This window comes from Buteo buteo, unplaced genomic scaffold (assembly GCF_964188355.1).
Source record: "Buteo buteo unplaced genomic scaffold, bButBut1.hap1.1 HAP1_SCAFFOLD_560, whole genome shotgun sequence".
Lineage (NCBI taxonomy): Eukaryota > Metazoa > Chordata > Aves > Accipitriformes > Accipitridae > Buteo > Buteo buteo.
This window is the reverse complement of record NW_027439681.1, coordinates 1-18,017: the sequence shown is the minus strand read 5'-3', so window position 1 is coordinate 18,017 and position 18,017 is coordinate 1. Positions and strand designations below refer to the sequence as shown.

Below are 18,017 nucleotides of genomic sequence, written 5' to 3'. Positions count from 1 at the left end.
AGCAAGGGGGACACACGTGGGAGCAGCTGGTAATTGGAGTGCAGTAAGGGGGTGCCCTGGCAAGGATGCCCTAATGAAGGCAGGAAGGCTCTTGGAGGGGCTCACCCACCTGCACCCTCCCTGCTCCCCCTTGCCCAGCTGGGATGCAGGCAGCAGAGCTGCTTGGCATTCCCCAGGATCGGGGAGGAGGAAGGAATCAGATGCCGACGTGGCAGTGGATGAAGCACAGTGAGGCAACAGCAGTGGCATGTCCCAGCCATCCTCTGCAGCCCTGCAGGGTCCCCCACCCCGCACCCAGCTCCCCCAGGGCAGCCAGGGACCACGCTGGGAGCCCCGCGTCTGCGGCTGGAGAGGGAGGAGAGGACCCCAGTTCTGCTGGCTGCCCCGTGATCTGCTCAGCAGCAGCGCTGCTGCAAAGTGCCCCCTCCATCCCATCCCCTCAGTGACTGCCGATTGCCTTTGTGCCCCCAGGCTGTGCTGGGGGGGTGGTAATGAGTGACAGGAGCTCAGGGCAAGGTCCGCTGCCTACCCGTAAATAAGTGCTAGTCTTTCCCGGAGCATCGGCAGTGCTGGGCTGCCCTTCGTCCCCAGGGCCACTGCAGCCCCATGTAGCTCCAGGGCCAACCCCCCTCAGCCATGTATGGAGACAGCACAACCCCTGGAGCATCACCTGGGAGCCTGGGGACTGCCAGCTTGTCCCCACAAAGTCATGCCCTGTGTCACCCCAGGCATTTTCAGAGACTGGGGGGAAAAAAAATATAATGAAAAAAAAATATCTTTGTCCTTCACCCACATCCAACCTCCTGCAGCGCAGGGGCTATAGTAGTTTGCAGCTGCCCTTTACTCGGCAAACATCTCATGCTGTCGGCACGTCCCTGCCTGCCAGGCTGACCTGAACCCTGAGTCGGTTGTGCCGGTTACTGGCCAGGGCCATCTCCTGTGCCAGGTGACACATATGCCCCAGGTCTGGCATGAAATGGATGCGGGGGGGGGGCTCTTGTCCCTCACTGCTGAGCTCATCCCAAAATAAAATACCAGTAATAACCCCCCCCCCCACATTCTGCTTGGGAAATATTAAGGAGATAATGGATTTGGAAAGGGGAAGGGGAAGAAAAGCAGGTTTTTTTGGGGGCAGCCCCTTACCTAGGGCCATGGAGGAGGAGCGTGTCGGTCCAGTGCCCACTGGGCACCCTGGGGCCAGACTGAAGTTCAGCAGGGGGGGTGGCCACCCTTGCCCACCCCCCCCAACACCTCCCCGGCCACGGCCATCACCCACCTCCCGCCTTCAAAAGCAGTAGCGGCCAGGCTGTGCTCGCCCTAAGCGCCATGGCGGCGGGGCCGGAGGCCAGCGGGGAGTGCGGGATCTGCTATGAGGCATATTGGGGTGCCGGGGGGGGCCGAGCCCCCCAGCAGCTGCCCTGCCGCCATTCCCTCTGCCTGAACTGCCTGCGCAAGCTGGTGTGCCACGCCGCCACTGTCGCCTTCGTCAGCTGCCCCTTCTGCAGGATGGTGACGCTGGTGCCCGAGCTGGCTCTGGGTGGTCCTGGGGCGATGCCAGCCTCAGGGACCCCACGTGGGGAGGAGGAGGAGGAAGGCAGCATCACCCCTCCAGACACCCGCCAAGCGTCGGCACGCTCTGTGGCTGTGGAGGTGGCATGCACGGCTCATGCCCCCGTCTTCGCAGTGAGCGGCATGGTGTCCCCCTGTGGCCTCCGCCGTGGCTCTGAGGCACCCGGCACCTTCGTGCTGGGGCTGCTGGGGCGGGGGCTGCTGCTGGACACACAGCCCCCCCTCGCCTCCATGGAGAACCTGCGCCTCGGCTTCGCCGCTGGTATCCTCGTCCTCATCGTCTCCACCTTCTTCCTGCTCGTCTTCCTCAAGTAGGTCCGGATGGGGCAGAGGGGCTCCCGTTCCACTCTGCAGCAGCCCCTGCTGCTGCCCCTGGGGCGGCCAGGATGGACCCAGCGGTGGGTGAGGGACTTCTCAGGCCACAGACAGCTCGGCCCCAGCCAGGCAGGCAGGGAGAGGGCTGAGGCCAGGGCTCAGCACCTCCCAGGATCCACCCCAGGCACACGGGGGCCGCAGGACACTCGGCTGCCCCACGCATGAGCCCCAGGGCATCAGACTGTCTAAAAATTAACTTATTGGAGCACTTTCCTTCACCCCCTGGGGTGTGACTGTGCTCGCGTTGTGTTCATAATGTTCCTGGCATCTCCGGACCCTGCGGCGGCAGCTCAGCGGGAGTCGCGGCATGGGGCCACGCACACTTGCCGATGTCACGGTCCCAGAGGCTGGAAAATTCCCCCGATTGTGCTTCAGTCCATCTCATCAGGCAGCGAGGATGGGGTAAAAAGGGATGGGAAGTGTCCCATAGTGCTTTTCTGTGGGTGAAACTGTTCAAAAGCAATTAAAAAAGCCCTTTCCCCTTGAGAAGAGAGCCCGGTGTTGTGCACGCAGAGGGACCGAGGCAGCTGAGGAGGGGCACAGCCCTGCAGAGACACAAGACATTAAAGGCAGATGCATGCCCAGCGCTGTCTCTGGTTGTTTTTCTGTGCATCTGAGGCAGGGAGAGTTTTGCACCGAGAACAACGCGCCACCTTTGCTCTCAGCAGGCAGGGGAGGGACTGGGTGTGATAACCACAGCCCAGGAATGAAGGAGGGGGTCCTCACCTTCCCCCAGCCCCTGGGAGAAGCAGGAGTTGAGCCCCAACTCCACCCAGCAATGCCCACTCAGGCACATCCTCAGCAAGGTCCCTCCCTCCATGGTACACCCACCTCCTGGCCACAGATCAGCACCCAGAAGCAGAAATAGCCCCTTCTCAGCCCCCCATGACAGTGTCAGCCCCCTCCTCAGGACCTAGCACCTCGATCATGCCTAGAGCCTGCTGTCCCCAAAGCAAGCCCAGAGCTTTCTCATGCTCTCCTTTCCGGCACCCAAGGCAGGTGTGCACATGGGCACAGAGGACAAACATAATTTATTTTAGGTCCTGAGACTGAGCCAGAAAAACCTGGAAGCTACAGGCCTAGGTCTAGGGAGATGCCAACGTGGGGAATGGGTTGTGTTACCTGCTGTGCCTGCTTTTAGAGGGACAACTTTAAAATTTCAAATCCTGCACCCCAATCTGTGCCCAGAGCAGACAGGCACAGCAGAGCCACAATTTAGCTAGGACACCTGCTGAGCAGGCAGCCTCCTGCATCCACAGAGCCAGCTGCAGGCTGCTGCACATCCTTGCAAGATGCCCAAGGTCCCTCTCCCCTAAAGCCAGACGGAGGACCAGCGAGTGGATCCCTGCCTACACCACCATTATCTTTTGTATTTCAGCTTCTCACACCAACACAGTACAACGTGACAGCCTGAGGAGCCACAGTCACAGCGCAAAGGGACCTCCTCTCCTTTCCCAGGAGAGGGTTTTAACGGCAAAAACACTCCCAGAAGAGTTTCTAGATCAAATTATTCCTGATTTGAGTCAGAGCAGAATCAGTTTTCAAGTGCATAGAGACAGATGACTAAAGTAAAGCCCATACAAGCAAAAAATACAGGTTTAATTGCACTTTATTTTTCAAGAAGTGAAATGCAAATTCCTTAGGTTGTCTATCTGTAACAAGAAACTAGAAGTGGGATTTGTTAGTATTAGCAATGACCTCCACTAGGACACTGCCACAGATGGGGGGGTCCAGAGGCCACATCAGGGTACCTACACTGAGACTGGCACAAGGAAGGGGACCCCCAGAAAAATCTGAGTCTCACACATGTCACATTCAGCACTGAGTAACTATCCAGTGCTTTTGACTTCTGGCATGGCTCCCCTGGAAACCCCAATGAAGTTTACCCTGCAAGACAAGCATTTGCATGGCAGCAGACTGGCTATTTCACAGGCTTTGGTCTCTTCCAGAATTTGAGCTGCATTTGGCAATTTGCCACACTGAGTGAGCAACGCAGGGACAGGGACTTGGCACACTGCTACACTCCAGAACAGGAATGCCCAGCATTCTTTTTTTTTTTCCTCCCAAGAAACTGCATTTAGGACACAGATCAAATTCAGTTCAGGGATGATAAGAGGCAGTTGTAGAAACTAAACTGTAGTAGAATTATTTGAAGTACTTCCATTTTACTAAGTGAAGGGTGGGTTTATTTGTTTTAAAGATACAAAGACCTGCTCATAGTTTTAAGCTGCATTAGAGCCGGTGAGTGTAGAAGTGCTATGAGAAACCCAACGTGTTTGCCCAGCTGTCTATCCTCACTGCTTTCTCCTCCTGGTCCACTTAGTCTGAAAAGTTATTCCCCAAACCCCTGGCCCAGGTGAGGCTGGGTTATAGCTTATGTCCCACCATCACTAAGTTTTAACTTGTGCTATGATCATCACACTTTAAACAGCAGCAGAAAAAAAGGCACAGGAGATGGGCTTGGCTGCCTACAGTAACTCTCTCTCTGGACAAGCAGCACATTAGACATCTATTGCTGCTTTCACTGCCAGTGAAACAACCCAGCAAAAAAAAAAAAAAATCTCACCTCTGGATACAGAGAGATGAGCTGGCTGCACAAATGAATTATTTTTGAGGCCTCTGTGAGCCTTGGGCTCCTCCATAAAACACAGCTGGGAAGTTGGCTCCTTACAACAGCAATTACTAGATGCTACATCTGTGCTTGAACCATCGGTCTAACAGCCCTGACATTCAGTACTGCTAACGGCTCCCCCTGCCTAACAGGCTATGGGTCAGTGAGCACCATGTGCACCGCAGCTCTAGATGTACAACAGTGCTGACCTGAACTGCCTCAGCCCCTGGGGTTTCCCCAAGCTGCCTGTGCAGAGCTGGTGGCTCACAGGAAAACAGCTGCCTGGGGTTTCTCAGCCCAATCTCCCACTGCACATTGCTCATACATGGTGATGAGATGGTGTAGAGTCCCTGTGAGCCACCCTGGGGTCTAAGAGAAACATTCCAAAGAGATCTTCACTGAGGAAGAAGACAAGATTTTAGCCTTTTTTTTTTTTTGGGGGGGGGGGGGGTGGGGTGGGGTGGGGTGGGGTGGTGGTGGTGGTTTTTTTTTTAAAGTAGTTTCCTACTGCAGGGTCCTGCCAGTCTTGTCCTTCTGAAGCACTTTACAAAGTTCATATTTGCATAAACTTTCAGATTAATGAAACTGTTCACAGAAGTAGGATACAAACGTGCAGTAAGACTGGTTGGTTCCTTCAGCTTGTCCCAATCCCTGTGCACATTTGTCAGGTCAGAGCGATGGGTCCCATCAGTCTGCAGTACAAGAGCCTGGGAAGTCCCTGGTCATTCACAACTGTCCCACATATGCAGCTCGTTAAGTGCTAAGCACACAGGAAGAGGCCATGCCCAGAGGAGAGGGCTCATAGGCTCAGCAGCTGGCTCTTCATCCCAGCCAGTCCAGATCATCATCATCATCATCACCAAAGAGTGGAGCCGGAGGGGGACGTCCCTTCATGCTCTGGAAATCAAACCGGAAGGAAACTTGTCAGTCTTAACAGCTTCCCAGTATTTAGTAATTGCTACACAGTTCTGGCTCTGAAATCTCCACCAGCTTTAAGGAGATGATATCAAGAAGTCTCATTACTGAAGTCTTTGTATTTCTCATGCAATGTCTTAATATTCCAGCAGAGATGCTTACAGGCTAAAAGGGATAGGACAGGGGCAAGACACTAAACCCCTTCAATTAACCTGGCAAGTCTCACTTACTTCATGCCAGAAGGAGTTTGTCATCACTATCTCCTCCCAGGCAACTCCTCCAAGCTCAACAATAAACAACCTAGATACTCTTGATTTATACAGAGAACATACAGGAAGCTCTGAGCTCAGCTAGCAGGAGCCACTCTGTCCCCCATTGCCATCGGAAGGATTTCACAGACAAGCTAGAGGTTAATACCTGAAGCAGTTTAGTAGGAGTGGAAATATACAAATACATACCACTTCCTCCTCATCCTCCTCCTCAGAGGGAACTCGAGGCTTCAGTGGTTTACAAGATGCCTTTGCTGTTTCAAAGAAGTTGTCATCCTCAAAGAGGCTAGAAGAAGATAAAGAATTAACAGTTTGCTTGCAGATTATGGGGATCTTGATTTTAGAAGTTCTATTACAGAATGATGGAAAAGTTTTGTTGCAGAGGCAAGCTTTTAGGGCATGTCCTATTCACCAGTGCAGAATGATATTGGGACCTGGCAGCCACCAATATCAGATCCTAGAGAAACTGCATGCTCCCCTCCACGCTCAACTGGGAACCATTCACTACGGATAATGGCACCACTGCCTCCGCTCAGACATGAGCCTGTTCTGCAACTGCTCTCCCAGCAGAGCATGCCCTGGACAGCCTGGTCTCTGCCAGCACCTGCCTTGTGCCATCCAGTGCTAGCATCGTGACGGTGCTTCACCCAACCACGTGCGCTGCCCTGCAGTAGTAGTGCAGCTGTACCAGCCTCTCTGTGTGCTGCCATACCAGACTGAGCTGATCAGCAGGCAAGCGGGACTGTGGCTACCCCAGGAGTCACATCTTACCTGGAATCTTTTTGCCTCGGGCTGGAGCCCAGTTTTTGCTGTCCTGGGGTTTCTCTCATGATAGCTGAGCTCAGCTCTGCTGTGTTGGATACTGAAGCAGGCTCCTCACAGCTAGCTCCACCTAATGGGTCTGTGCAGTTCCCTCCCTCACCATTTAAGGGAGGGGGCTCTAAACCTCCCACAGGCTCCTCTGCCTCCTGCTCTGCAGCTGGCTTTTCTGGAAGCACTGCCACATCCGCTTCTCTTGGCTTGGCTTCTAGAGCAGAAGGTTCTGCAACTTCAGCCTGCAAAGATACTCCGGAGGGACTGTGTTCAGTCTCAGCTTCCCTGATGGGACTGCTCTCCTCCCTTTGCTCGGCTGGGACAAAGTTCTCATCCACCTCAGGAACAGGCTGTCCTGCAAGCACAGGCCCCTTATCAGGATCCAGAGAGGATTCAGCAGTGGAAGAGAGATGCTCCCCCTGGACCTTCTCCTCTTCTGACATCCCACTGCTCTGTGTTGCCTGCTCCTCCTCAGGAGCTCTGGGCCTGGCAGACAGAGGAGCAGACTCGCCTTCCTGGTCAGACACCATGGAGCCTGTGGCTGCTTCACCAGGGTCAGCTGGGAATGCAACACACTGTGCTGGGCTATGCTGCACAGGCTCTTCGTGGTCAGTCTTTGCTCCAGGTGATCCCTCCTGTCTTGCTGCTCCTGTTCTAGATTCCTCCTTTTTACTGTCATGATCTAGTTTCTCCTGCTGCCTGTTGAGTAGCTGCAGTGTTACAGTCTAAAAAATTGAGTAAAGAGAATGTAGGTTATACCCTAAATATAAACCATCACAGATCCCTGTATCTTCTTCTACTACTGGGCTGCTTTACCACCCACAACAGATTTCTGCTTCACAGTTATTTCAGACTCACAACATAAATTTGTGTTTTTAGCCCAAGACTCATTCTCTCACAGTGATCACCTTGTATCTCTTATCACTGTTGTACCTTAATAGTGTTCATGACAACACCCAGAACTGTCCTGCCACTGTATGTCTCTTCCAGCTCAAATTCACCCCGAAGAGATTGAAACACACCATTCATTATCTTCTTTACCTGGAAAAGAAGATGACAGGAAACAAAGATAGGTTCATTAACATGTGAAGCACTGGACTCAACATTAGATACTTCTCCAGGTGAAGGAACAATAAATCCAAACTAACACACGTGGTTTTCAAAGAACCCACTTTTCAAATCAGAAATTCCCATAATGAAGCAGAATACATCATGACATCTTAATTCAGAACCACTGTATATACACTAAATCCATCCCTCCAAAACTGAGGCAGGCTGTACACACCCAAGGCAGACTGACACTTATTTATTATTATTCTTTCAATTTTTAAATTTAAACCTCAGATCTAAAGCAGGCAGCAGGAAGATCACATCCTTTCTTCCTCTATAGACCCTGCTACTAGAAACACAGTGCTTCTGCAGAGAAAATAATGTTTTTCCTTCTTATCTCTGCTCAAAGAGAAATAATTCAAGGTAAATAGATTTGCTTAGTAAGGAGAAATATTGGATAGTCAAACTCACTTCTTCTGTGAAGTCTGCAGATGAAGATCTGCCCTGATCCTTCTCCAGGTCTCTGATGCGTTTTTCATAGTGACCCTTCAGCACCACAATATCAGACTGCAAGGCTGAATACTGCCAAAGGGAAACTGAAAGTTAGAACAGCTTCACAGACACCACCACCTTGCAATGAACAGGCTCTCTGTAAACTGTTTTTTAGTGACAGGTAAATTGCTGAGTGGAGTTTTAAGCAGGGCTTTGATCAAGAGTTGCAAAAGACTTGGCTGAAGGTCACAGCACCAAAATAAAGATATCCAACCAAGCCAAAACCTTGGACATCCACAATCATGTCATTAGCTCTTCAAGTTCAAGTAACATGAAGAATGGGCATAGCATTACCGAGATCCAAGTGAAATGAGAGCTGGGTCTCATCAATGGACCAGTTCAGGTTTGCTGGAAGCAATGTGAAGTTATTCCTTCCCTCTCATATTCTGGACCTCATGTTGTTGTTATTCTGGACATAGGTAGCCTGAGTCTAGCGATTATTGCACTCCAGTTCATATTCAGCTGCTGTGTTACTCCCTTTACCTTCTCTTTGATAGGCTCTAGTTGCTCCAAACGTTGCTGAAACTCAGACAATTTTTGCTCCTCTGCTTTTTTCAAGTGTTTCAGAGTTGCAAGCTGAAAGACAAGAACTAGAGCCCATCAGCTTATAGCCCCTTTCAGTGTCACCCACTTCAAAACAGTTTTCTGCTCAAAAGGAATCACTCAGTGCGGATAAGCAGAAGAGATTGTAGCTGTTGCTTTAGTCCAAGACTGACATCATCTTGGCTCTCCCTCATTCAGAACTGCAGCAGTAAATTCACTAGCCCACCAGCCCAACAGATGCAAGTAGAGACACATCCTGCAGACAAGACCAAATTCCGTAACAGTCAAGAAATTAAAAAGTCAAGCGACAATGAGGAGAGGACCATTGGTTACAGTTACTGGTTATTTGGTATTTCAGCAATAAAGAACAGCCCATTACCTTCTCTTCCAGCTGGGACACCTGCTGCTGCAGGGAATCTCTCTGCTCACACACCTCCTGGTATTGTCTAACATGCTGCTCCTTAGCCGAGGCCAGCGTACGTTCACATCTGGCTTCCCACTGGGATTCCAGCTCTGCCTGGATGAGTGATAGCTGCCCATCATGTAAGAGAGATCATTAGGAACACACACACCCAATCTCTATTTGCACAACAAGTGGCTGAAAGCTTGGGGCTGGATAACATCTCCTGCCCTAGGCTGGAATACCTACATGCAGATGGCAGCCCTGCAGCTCTTACCAGCTCCTGCCAAAACCTCTCAGAGTTCAATTCCAGCCACAATCCCTCAGGCTGGCCTGAAGGTCTGGCTCAGACTTCAGATCTCTTGGAGTATTTCTAAGCAGTCTTTCCATCATCAGCAGTCCTGTATTCTTCTCTCTACTATGAACTTAAATTGGCACCTCTCCTTTCCTCAGTTTGATACTCTTTAACACAGTCTAAATCTGATGCTGCATGCCAGCCTACATCAACTCTGCACCAAAACTCTACAGCCATGTCAGCAGCCTGTGATTTCAGTCAGAGAATCACTGGGACCTAGCAGCCTTCCTGCCTACTCAAATCATGCACTTCCTTAGAGAGACATCAGTGTAATTCCCAAGTTAAAAGCAGGGCCAACAAACACCAGCAAAGATATTTTAGAAAGACAACAAAGTGAACCCTGTGTTAAAGTTAACCCCTAAAATCAAGCAGATAAATGTTTTCATTCTTCTACCACCTGTGCATTTTCACAACTATTTCCTACCTGTAGGTTCCTACAAGCCTTCCAGACACTTGTTGGAGAAGCTCCCATGACTCCTCACCTGCTCTGCTGCTGCCTGGTCAGTTGAAGTCCGTGCCTTTTTCAGCAACTGTCGAAGCTTGTCCAGTTCCTGCTGATATGATCTGCGTATTTCTTCCATCTCTTCCTCTGCTTGAGCTCTCTCTGAGAGGGACTTCTTCTTCCTCTCTGCAAGATTCTGCAATACAGAATAGGACACAGAATGGGCCAGACTGCACCAAAGTAGCTTCTCCTCCTCAGGCAGAAAGAGCTTCTTTGAGCAGGGAATCTTATCACTTTAAAATCAAGCTGAGATTATTTTAGACATAGAAGGGTTAACATATTACTGGCCGAGATATTAAAAAAAAATAAAAAATCACATAAGCACAAAGGATCCACCAGCACAGGGATCCCTGCCTGCGGATGAGTCAAGATTTACCTAACTTGCACGTTTATGAGCAAGAATGTTGGGTTAAATTTCAGTGAACTGAAACCCTGCATCTCTCCATAATGCTGGCACTGGACATACCCTTTCAAGAGTCTCTTTTTCCACTTTTAGGTCTGTTAGCTCTTCTTCCAATGCTGTAATCTTCAGGTCCAGCTGTTTGCGGCTCTGCTTCTCAGCTTTGAATCTAGTCTGAGTGTCCTCAGAGGCTTCTTGGAGCTCTGCAAAAATACACTTTACTGTGGGTTTTAGTGCTACATATATTTCAGGTTAGTGCATTTGGGGGCTGATGGGAAGGAGCAGTGTCTCTCGCACAATGAAGTAAACAACACAGCTTGCACCTGCACTGGGAATTAGACATTATCAAGAGCTTCTTCTGTGAAATGGCAATGCTTATACCTCAGCTTTTATCTTAACTTTTCAACCACTGGAACATTTCTGGTTCCTTTTCAAGATGTTAGACAGTAATGCCAAGAGATTGCTTCTACAAAAGGCATCCCTGTGACAGGATGATTTTGTTCATTGATTTGGCCCACTCTCCTTTCAGTAGTAACAAGGATGCACATACCCTTCAGACATTTCAGTGCATCAATATCCTTCTTTGATACCCTTGTGACTGATCCTGGGGAAAGCAGGAATAGATACCGCAGAAGAAAGGAAAAACCTGTGACTTATAAAAGAGGAAAAAGAATGACATAAAGGAGCTCACATGGAACAGGCACAAGAAGTCTTACCTGCTAATTGTGCTTGCAGTTTGTTGAGCTGCGTCTCATGTCGCTCTGCCTCCTGCAAGGCAGCAGACAGCTGTTTCCGCAGGTCCATTTCCTTCTTCTCGTGGGCAGTCAGCTCCAGCTGCAGCTGGGAAACCTGTGCTGTGGCAGCTGCTAACTCCTCTGCAACTTTGGCCTGTATCACAAAATGGAGCAGGGAAAAGGGAGGAAAAAGAAAAAAAAAAGGGGGGATATGTGAGAGTGTGAGGAGGTGCCAGAACTGATCTCAGAGGAAGAGCTGATAAGGTACTGGAGACCTTATCGGGGAAGTGCTGGGATCCAGCACCTCACAGTCATCTCCAAATTGAAGAGGTAATGATAACTTTTTTGCCACATTACTCTGAGTTTTTTGGCTGTAACCTGTCCACACTGACTAGGAAGTTGCACAAGGCCACCAACAACCTCATCACCACATCAGTTCAACTCAGTGAGTTTTCCTGAAAAGCTTAAACATGTTTAAGACTAGTACCAATGCCTGGTGGCACTGCTCAGAGTTTTCAAGCTATGACAACATCTATTCAAGTAAAAGCCTGGGCTACATCATCTAATTATCTTCAATAAGCTTACAAATCATTGAAAAACCACACAAAACATATGCTTGTTCCAGCCAAAAAAGCACCTTCCCTCCAGAGCACACAGCACATAGTCACCTTGAGGTGCCCGCACAGGCAAGGCTGTCATTTCGGAGCATAGTTCTCACAGTAACTTGTTAACCTGTTCAGATTTAGTATTACTCAAAGTCAGTGACTCATGTAAAACCAGGTACTAATACAGCTTGTCAGACAACTTGTGAACAGTATGTTAGGCGAGGCTCAAGGCATCAAGACAAAGACGCAAAGTCATGTTCCCAATCTTGCACGACACACAAAATTCAGAGGATGCTCTGCAAAGACAGAACTACACCCGTCAGAAAACCTCACTTGCTGCAGGGAATACATAAATAGCTTCTATATCTATGCCTACATTCAGATTCCCAACAGGCTTCCATGTTCTTGTAACTGCTAAGTTCAGGAGAACTGGAGTTTCTCTCTGCTTTATCCCCATAAGAGAACTAAAGTGTTTCTCTTCAGACTAGGACCACCACCTTCTGGCAAAGAAGAGCTGTGAGCAAAGTTGTTCCAACTATGGTAAGGATGAATATGCGTTGACCTTGAGGGCTAGCATACTACCATTAATTTTAAAGAGGAGGCAGCATTTCAACAGAGACTGGCTAAAACCAGATCCGCTTCCCTCTTATGTTGCCATAAATGTCTCACTGCAGTTCAAGATACTAACTCCCAGCATGCTAAAACCAAACCAAAACCCCATGGCATATCAAAAGGTTATTTTAACACTTGCCTTTGTCTTTAATGGCAAATAAAGAAAAATAAAAAGGAAATCCTATGCCAGGAACTGTTACGAGACTTAAGTTTCTGCAGTGAATGCTTCATATCTCTACTAGCTCAGCTCCAGCCTCCAGCTTTCAGGTACCAAGAATCTTATGTGATCTGTGTCTGCTCTGACAATTACATGATCATGTCCTATTTCTCCCACGGGGGAGGTGAAATGGGCAGCAATGTGACAAAGTTCTTTGAAAGGGCTCCCCAAGGAAGAGGGGAGCAGTGGATACACTGCTAGTTACAAAGCCCTTTTCCAAGTTGAAGATCCATGCTAATTCAAGATCTGAAGCATTTCTTTTAATGCCAATTAGCTTCTAACTAGTTCAAGAGGAAGCTGGGCTGGCACTATCTAGGACACTATTATCTATCACCTACACAGTCAGCAGACACACTGCCTCACCTGGTCCCAGCCCCGATCCACTGGCAGCATGTGCTAGGAAGAGAAAGCAGTGACAGGAAACAGGAAGAGTTAAGAACACAATTTGAAAGGCAGAGGCATTAATCATCATCAGAAAAGCAAAATGCTTCATTACGGCAGCCTAAGGCATGCCAGAGAAACCTTTAAATTATTCCAAGAACTGTAAAACCTTAGACAGACAAAGCTAGTGAAGCCTGGCTTAAAAAGAAAGAAGCTAAAGGTACATTACACATCCTTACAGGTACATTATACATCTACAGATGTAGAAGCAGTCCTATGAGTGACTACCGTTTCACTGCACTGGAGAGCGTGGGCTATTACTTATCATTACGGTACATGAAGCCTTCGTCTAAAGCTGTGATGTGCTCTGCCAGGGTCAAAGATCTATAACCCAAAAGCGGCATGCTACTAATACCTCTTCTCAGTGATCCTGGGTACAGATGCCTGGCTTGTATCACAAAATAAATGGTGAGTCCCTATTTTTAAGTAAAGAATATATAAAACAGCTTAAAATTCTCTGCCCTGATTCTGTCTGTCCATAGTGATCTCAGCGATTGCAGTCACAGAGCAAGCTACGTTAGATAAAAGGAAGTGGAAGGAATACCAGCCTTCATATTTACAGTCAATACTTCACAAAACTAGGGGAAATCTTCTCCCGGTGCCAGTCATAGCCTGAAGTCTATTCATGTAATAGTGTTATCCCCTAGGCAGTGACTGCTTTATCAAGTGGAGTCCTATTGAAGATGAGGCCCAAAAGAATCCTGAGGATCGTATCTTGTACTTCCAAAAGATGCTTCCTCCCCAAGTTACTTATCACACAAGCTGGATGTTGTGCTTACTGACAGAAAAGGATTTTATTTATTATTTCAATCTGACTTATTCCTGCTCTCACACTCCCTACATATTACAGTTATGCAATCTGGGCTTTCAGTGGAAAAATACAGTCCTCCTTTACTGTCTGCTCACACCAGCATAAAATTATCAGGCATATATTGCTCTATTCTTCAGCATACTTCTAGCATACTTTGGAAAGCTGCAGTTTCTGTCATTGTTAGGTGCACCAAGTTATGGTTCTCATGCAGAGCAAGCATTTGTCATCTCACATTTGAACTGGAGAGATACACAACTCAGCAGGGGAGCATGGTGCAAGACTGAACTTGGTGTAATTTAAGAAGCCAGTGCTTGAGAAAGCATACAAGACACCATGCAATTAGACCTCAAAGCTAGCCTACCTGGGCTAGGCTGTCATAAGTGGACAATAGAGGATATGGAGTCATGCATAAGTGCATTTAACTGGTTTAAAAGCTATTTCCCAACAGCCCCTTTCACAAAAGGACAATATATTATTGGTAGAAACAAACAGCTTTTGATTAGTATTAATAAAGAAGTGCAAAAGTGCAATGAAGAAACTCTAGTAGGAAATAATTTTTTTTATAGCTACATTCACTCTATGTCAGTTAAACAGAAGGAATAAAACTTTTCTGAAACTGCCAGTGCAACTAAATAAAGAGTAAATTTTCAATGCCACAAAGCCCTGTGATACACACAATTCCTCAACATGTTGGCCATACACCTACAAAGTTAACAATAAATCAGACACTTTCGTGCAAGATAAGAATATTAAAGCTATGACAGCATAAAGATCTACGTTTATATCCCCTGTGCCACTTTTGTCATGAAAGCCATGAAAATACTCATTTTTTTTCTCAAAACAGCTTTCAAAACATAAGTTCAGAACTACAGTTGTAAGAGAACTGACTTAAGCCTTGACTAACAAGGCTTCAGCATATTTTAGTGCAACAACAAGCCCCTTTCCTGGCTGCAGCCAGAGGTCTATGGCTCTGCTCACTGTCACCATTACCTTCTCCTGTTCTGCATGCAACACTCTTGCCTGTGTGTTTTCATTTGTTGTTTGCAGTGAATGGTTCCTCTGCTCCATTAGCAAGTTACTTTGTTCGACGTATCTGCAAACAGGGGAGACTGCATGAGCATTTACATAAATACATGACTTGGAGCAAAAGGCTTAGAGAGAAAAGGTGATATTTCAGAGCAGTTTTCTTCATGACAAGTCCCAGACAATTTTGCGTGATTTCCTGAACTAAGAAGAGCCTGATCTCAAAAGGGTGGAATGGGTGTGCTGGGCACAGCAGAGATTATATCACTTTGGATAAGTGCTTTACCTCTCTGCAACAAGTCTAATGTTCCTATCACAGAGTCATGGATTTTGATCACCTGATATCCACTGACCTTTGTAATTTCCTTAACAAGTTATTCCCCTTCTTAAACTGAATAGAACACAAACCCAACAGTGGAACTAGGGACACTGCATCCCCTACAATTTCTTCCACCTTACTAAAAAGCTAGCAAAAGTAAAGTAACTCCAAGAAGCAGAGTAAGTGTGCTCAAAGAAGATAGCATGAGGTTTTTTTCCCCTTTTACACATTCACATTTACTGTAAACCACAGTTTTGGAGATATGCCCTGCAGAGAGAGAGGGGGGGGGAAACCACACTTTTAATGCCTTAATAAAAAAAAAAAAATAAAATTAAATATCAGAACATGTCTCTACCCTAAAGAACACCCCTCTCCTAGTTATGCCTAACCAAGTGTAAGCTAGAAAGTCTTTGCAAATGCAGAGAGGCTGTACCCTCCCCACTCCTTACCTCTGATTCCGCTCAATCAACTCACTGATCTTCTCATTCTGCTCTTCAATCCGACTGCTCTTCTCAAATATCTCTTGCTTCAGTCTCTCATTCTCCTAAAGCATAGCCCAAGCATGAATATTCATCTTACTCAGACTTCCCTGCAGCAGTACCTAACCCTTTGTTTTCTACAGATGCAGTATGGTGGTGAGACTTATCACCTTCTGTGGTAACGTCACAGGAAGGCACCATGCTACACTTAGCAAGAATCCTGGCATGGTACAGTGGTTGCCAAACCACATTCTAGAGAATATTGTGTCTGGTTGACTTTTTCACCCACAAAACCCAAGACTGTAAGGCTGCTGCCTAGAAAAACTACAAAGCCTAAGACTAAGTAGTGAAAAACGGAAGGCTGTGGTTCTTGCAGCATGGTACTTCAGCTGTGAAACTCCATTCCGCAGGATGCTGTGGGTTAAGTCCATAATGGTTTAAGAGGCTGAATTTCTCTCACATGAGCCTTTTGCCAAGGCCTATTAAATACCAATATATCAACTCTGGCTCAGAAAGTACCCAAACCACAAACTGTTGAGAACAGCTTTTTTGGGGGGCAGAGGGGTAGAAATCATTGTATACAGAACACACGGGTGGATGGACATTTAGGCCAAGCCAGTACAGCTTTCCTCATTAGGAGTAACATAGTGGGCTCCAGTTCCTCATGGAAGTAGTCAAAACAGGCTGGCCATGCTCACCTGGATTATACGTTGGATATTGCTCATGATCATGGAAGCTTCCATAGTAACAGAGGAGATACCAGGCAGCAGTGAGCCGTTACCAGTGTTTTGTTTCTTCAACTCCTCCACCTGCAGGGATAAGTCATTCTTAAGCCAGATGAAATGAATTTATGGGTGTAGGTAAGAGACATCTGCAAAGATCCATTTCAGTGTTCCATTTGATCAGCTGTAGGGTATACACTACTGTATCAACTGTGACACCTCCTGAAGGGCAATGAATCTCTTCAAACACTGCATCATATGATATTTAAGACAATAAGAGACAGCACCTTCCCCCAAGCCTAGGCTTAGCTTTTTCATAGTAGCTGAACTGCCACCACTTCAAGGTTTGATTGTATTGGAATATTCACTAAGTTAGTACATCACTTACAACCTTAAGGCAGGCATTTAAATAGAGCCAACTCCCGAGACATTTGGAGACCAAATAGCAGTAACTTTGTTAACAAGCCCGCCTATGCCATACATTACCTTGGCAGCCAGATGATCCATTTTATCTACTACTTTGCTAACGGCCATTCGGATTTCAGTGTTATGCTGCCGAGCTTCTGTCATCAAAAAGGAAGTAACATCCCCAGGTGCTTGAATGGAAAGGAGAGAGATGTATAGTCACAAGGGGAAAATGCCTGCAATACAGACATATCAAAAGCAATGCTCAGCAGTTTGAAGCCTGACAGATAGGACAGCCACTCTTCCCAGAGATAAAATGGACACGGTATTTGGAAAAATAATGACATAGGTATTTTCCAAATAACATGAATAGGCAGGTTTATGACTACAGGAAATTCTTGAGCTGTGTGACAGCACTTAGATCAACAAGAGCAAAGCTTCCAGACACACTAGAACAGTAGTACACAAAGAGGTACAATCAAACAATAGAAACGAAGGATGGCTTCTGAAACTTTGAACTGAAAAAAACGTGCTCCAAGGAAAGTTCAGCTATACTCAAGTCTTCACCAACAGGGATTACCTAAACGTTTGGTTAAATGCCTTCAGTCCTTCTTAGGTTGCACCTTTTTCTGGGCTATGTCCTCTCACTTAAAGTCCTCTACATGTACACTTAAACTCTTTCCCTGGCTGGCAGGATAACTATTTACTATTACAGTTATATTTATAACTGGAAGCATCATCTACAAAATACCTTTAGTAATACACAGCCTTGGGATTACACCTAGAAATTCCATCCCCTTTCACACTGCACAAAGTTCCTTAATGTAAGAAAAAGATGGATATTTATTGGGAAATGTTTGCTCCCATTTGGTATTAAAAATAAGAATTTGTGAAACAGCACAGCCGTACAGACAGGATGAATATGTACGTGTATGCTACCACTGCTACCTAAATCATTATAAACAGTTTACTGCAGGTATTGCAGCCTTCTGTAAAGCATGTACTTTTTAAACATACCTTGGTAAGGTGTGGGATACATCTGTCCTACAGGCTGGAGTTGAGAAGCAGATGCAGCAGTTTGGGGGTAAGCAAATGCCATTCCTGGATATGCCTTGCAGAGCAAGTTCAATAGATTAGAATATGTTTTGATATTTCCCCCCTTCCTCACAGTTAAGCAGTTTTCATGTTTCTTAAGCCCCAGAGCCAAGATGATATTTGGAAAGAGAAAGACAGAATTAAGGAGCTGGAAGTCAAATTACACAACAGTCATAGTAAAGGGAAAACAACAGTCACTC

General features: G+C 47.0%; 1 protein-coding gene across 1 annotated transcript; it reads right to left on the bottom strand.

Moving 5' to 3' along the window:
• Positions 1–3,535: 3,535 nt before the first annotated feature.
• On the bottom strand, positions 3,536–17,918 carry LOC142028532 (FK506-binding protein 15-like). Its single transcript, XM_075022349.1, has 15 exons — positions 17,740–17,918; positions 16,804–16,913; positions 16,294–16,404; positions 15,566–15,660; positions 14,765–14,867; positions 11,071–11,242; positions 10,421–10,557; positions 9,935–10,090; positions 9,077–9,229; positions 8,638–8,730; positions 8,074–8,184; positions 7,486–7,593; positions 6,511–7,277; positions 5,929–6,025; positions 3,536–5,452 (listed from the first exon to the last, which is right to left on the bottom strand). Exons 1-15 carry the CDS (start codon positions 17,819–17,821, stop codon positions 5,378–5,380), a joined length of 2,370 nt encoding a protein of 789 aa, XP_074878450.1. The 5' UTR covers positions 17,822–17,918; the 3' UTR covers positions 3,536–5,377.
• Between the last annotated feature and the right edge of the window lie 99 nt (positions 17,919–18,017).

Excerpts from the sequence above, each read along its gene's own strand:
- LOC142028532 (XM_075022349.1), bottom strand. The coding sequence starts at position 17,821 with ATGGCATTTGCTTACCCCCAAACTGCTGCATCTGCTTCTCAACTCCAG. Across the intron at positions 8,731-9,076 it reads TGTCCCAGCTGGAAGAGAAG|CTTGCAACTCTGAAACACTT; the intron begins GTAATGGGCTGT and ends CTTGTCTTTCAG. Across the intron at positions 6,026-6,510 it reads CCGAGGCAAAAAGATTCCAG|CCTCTTTGAGGATGACAACT; the intron begins GTAAGATGTGAC and ends ATCTTCTTCTAG.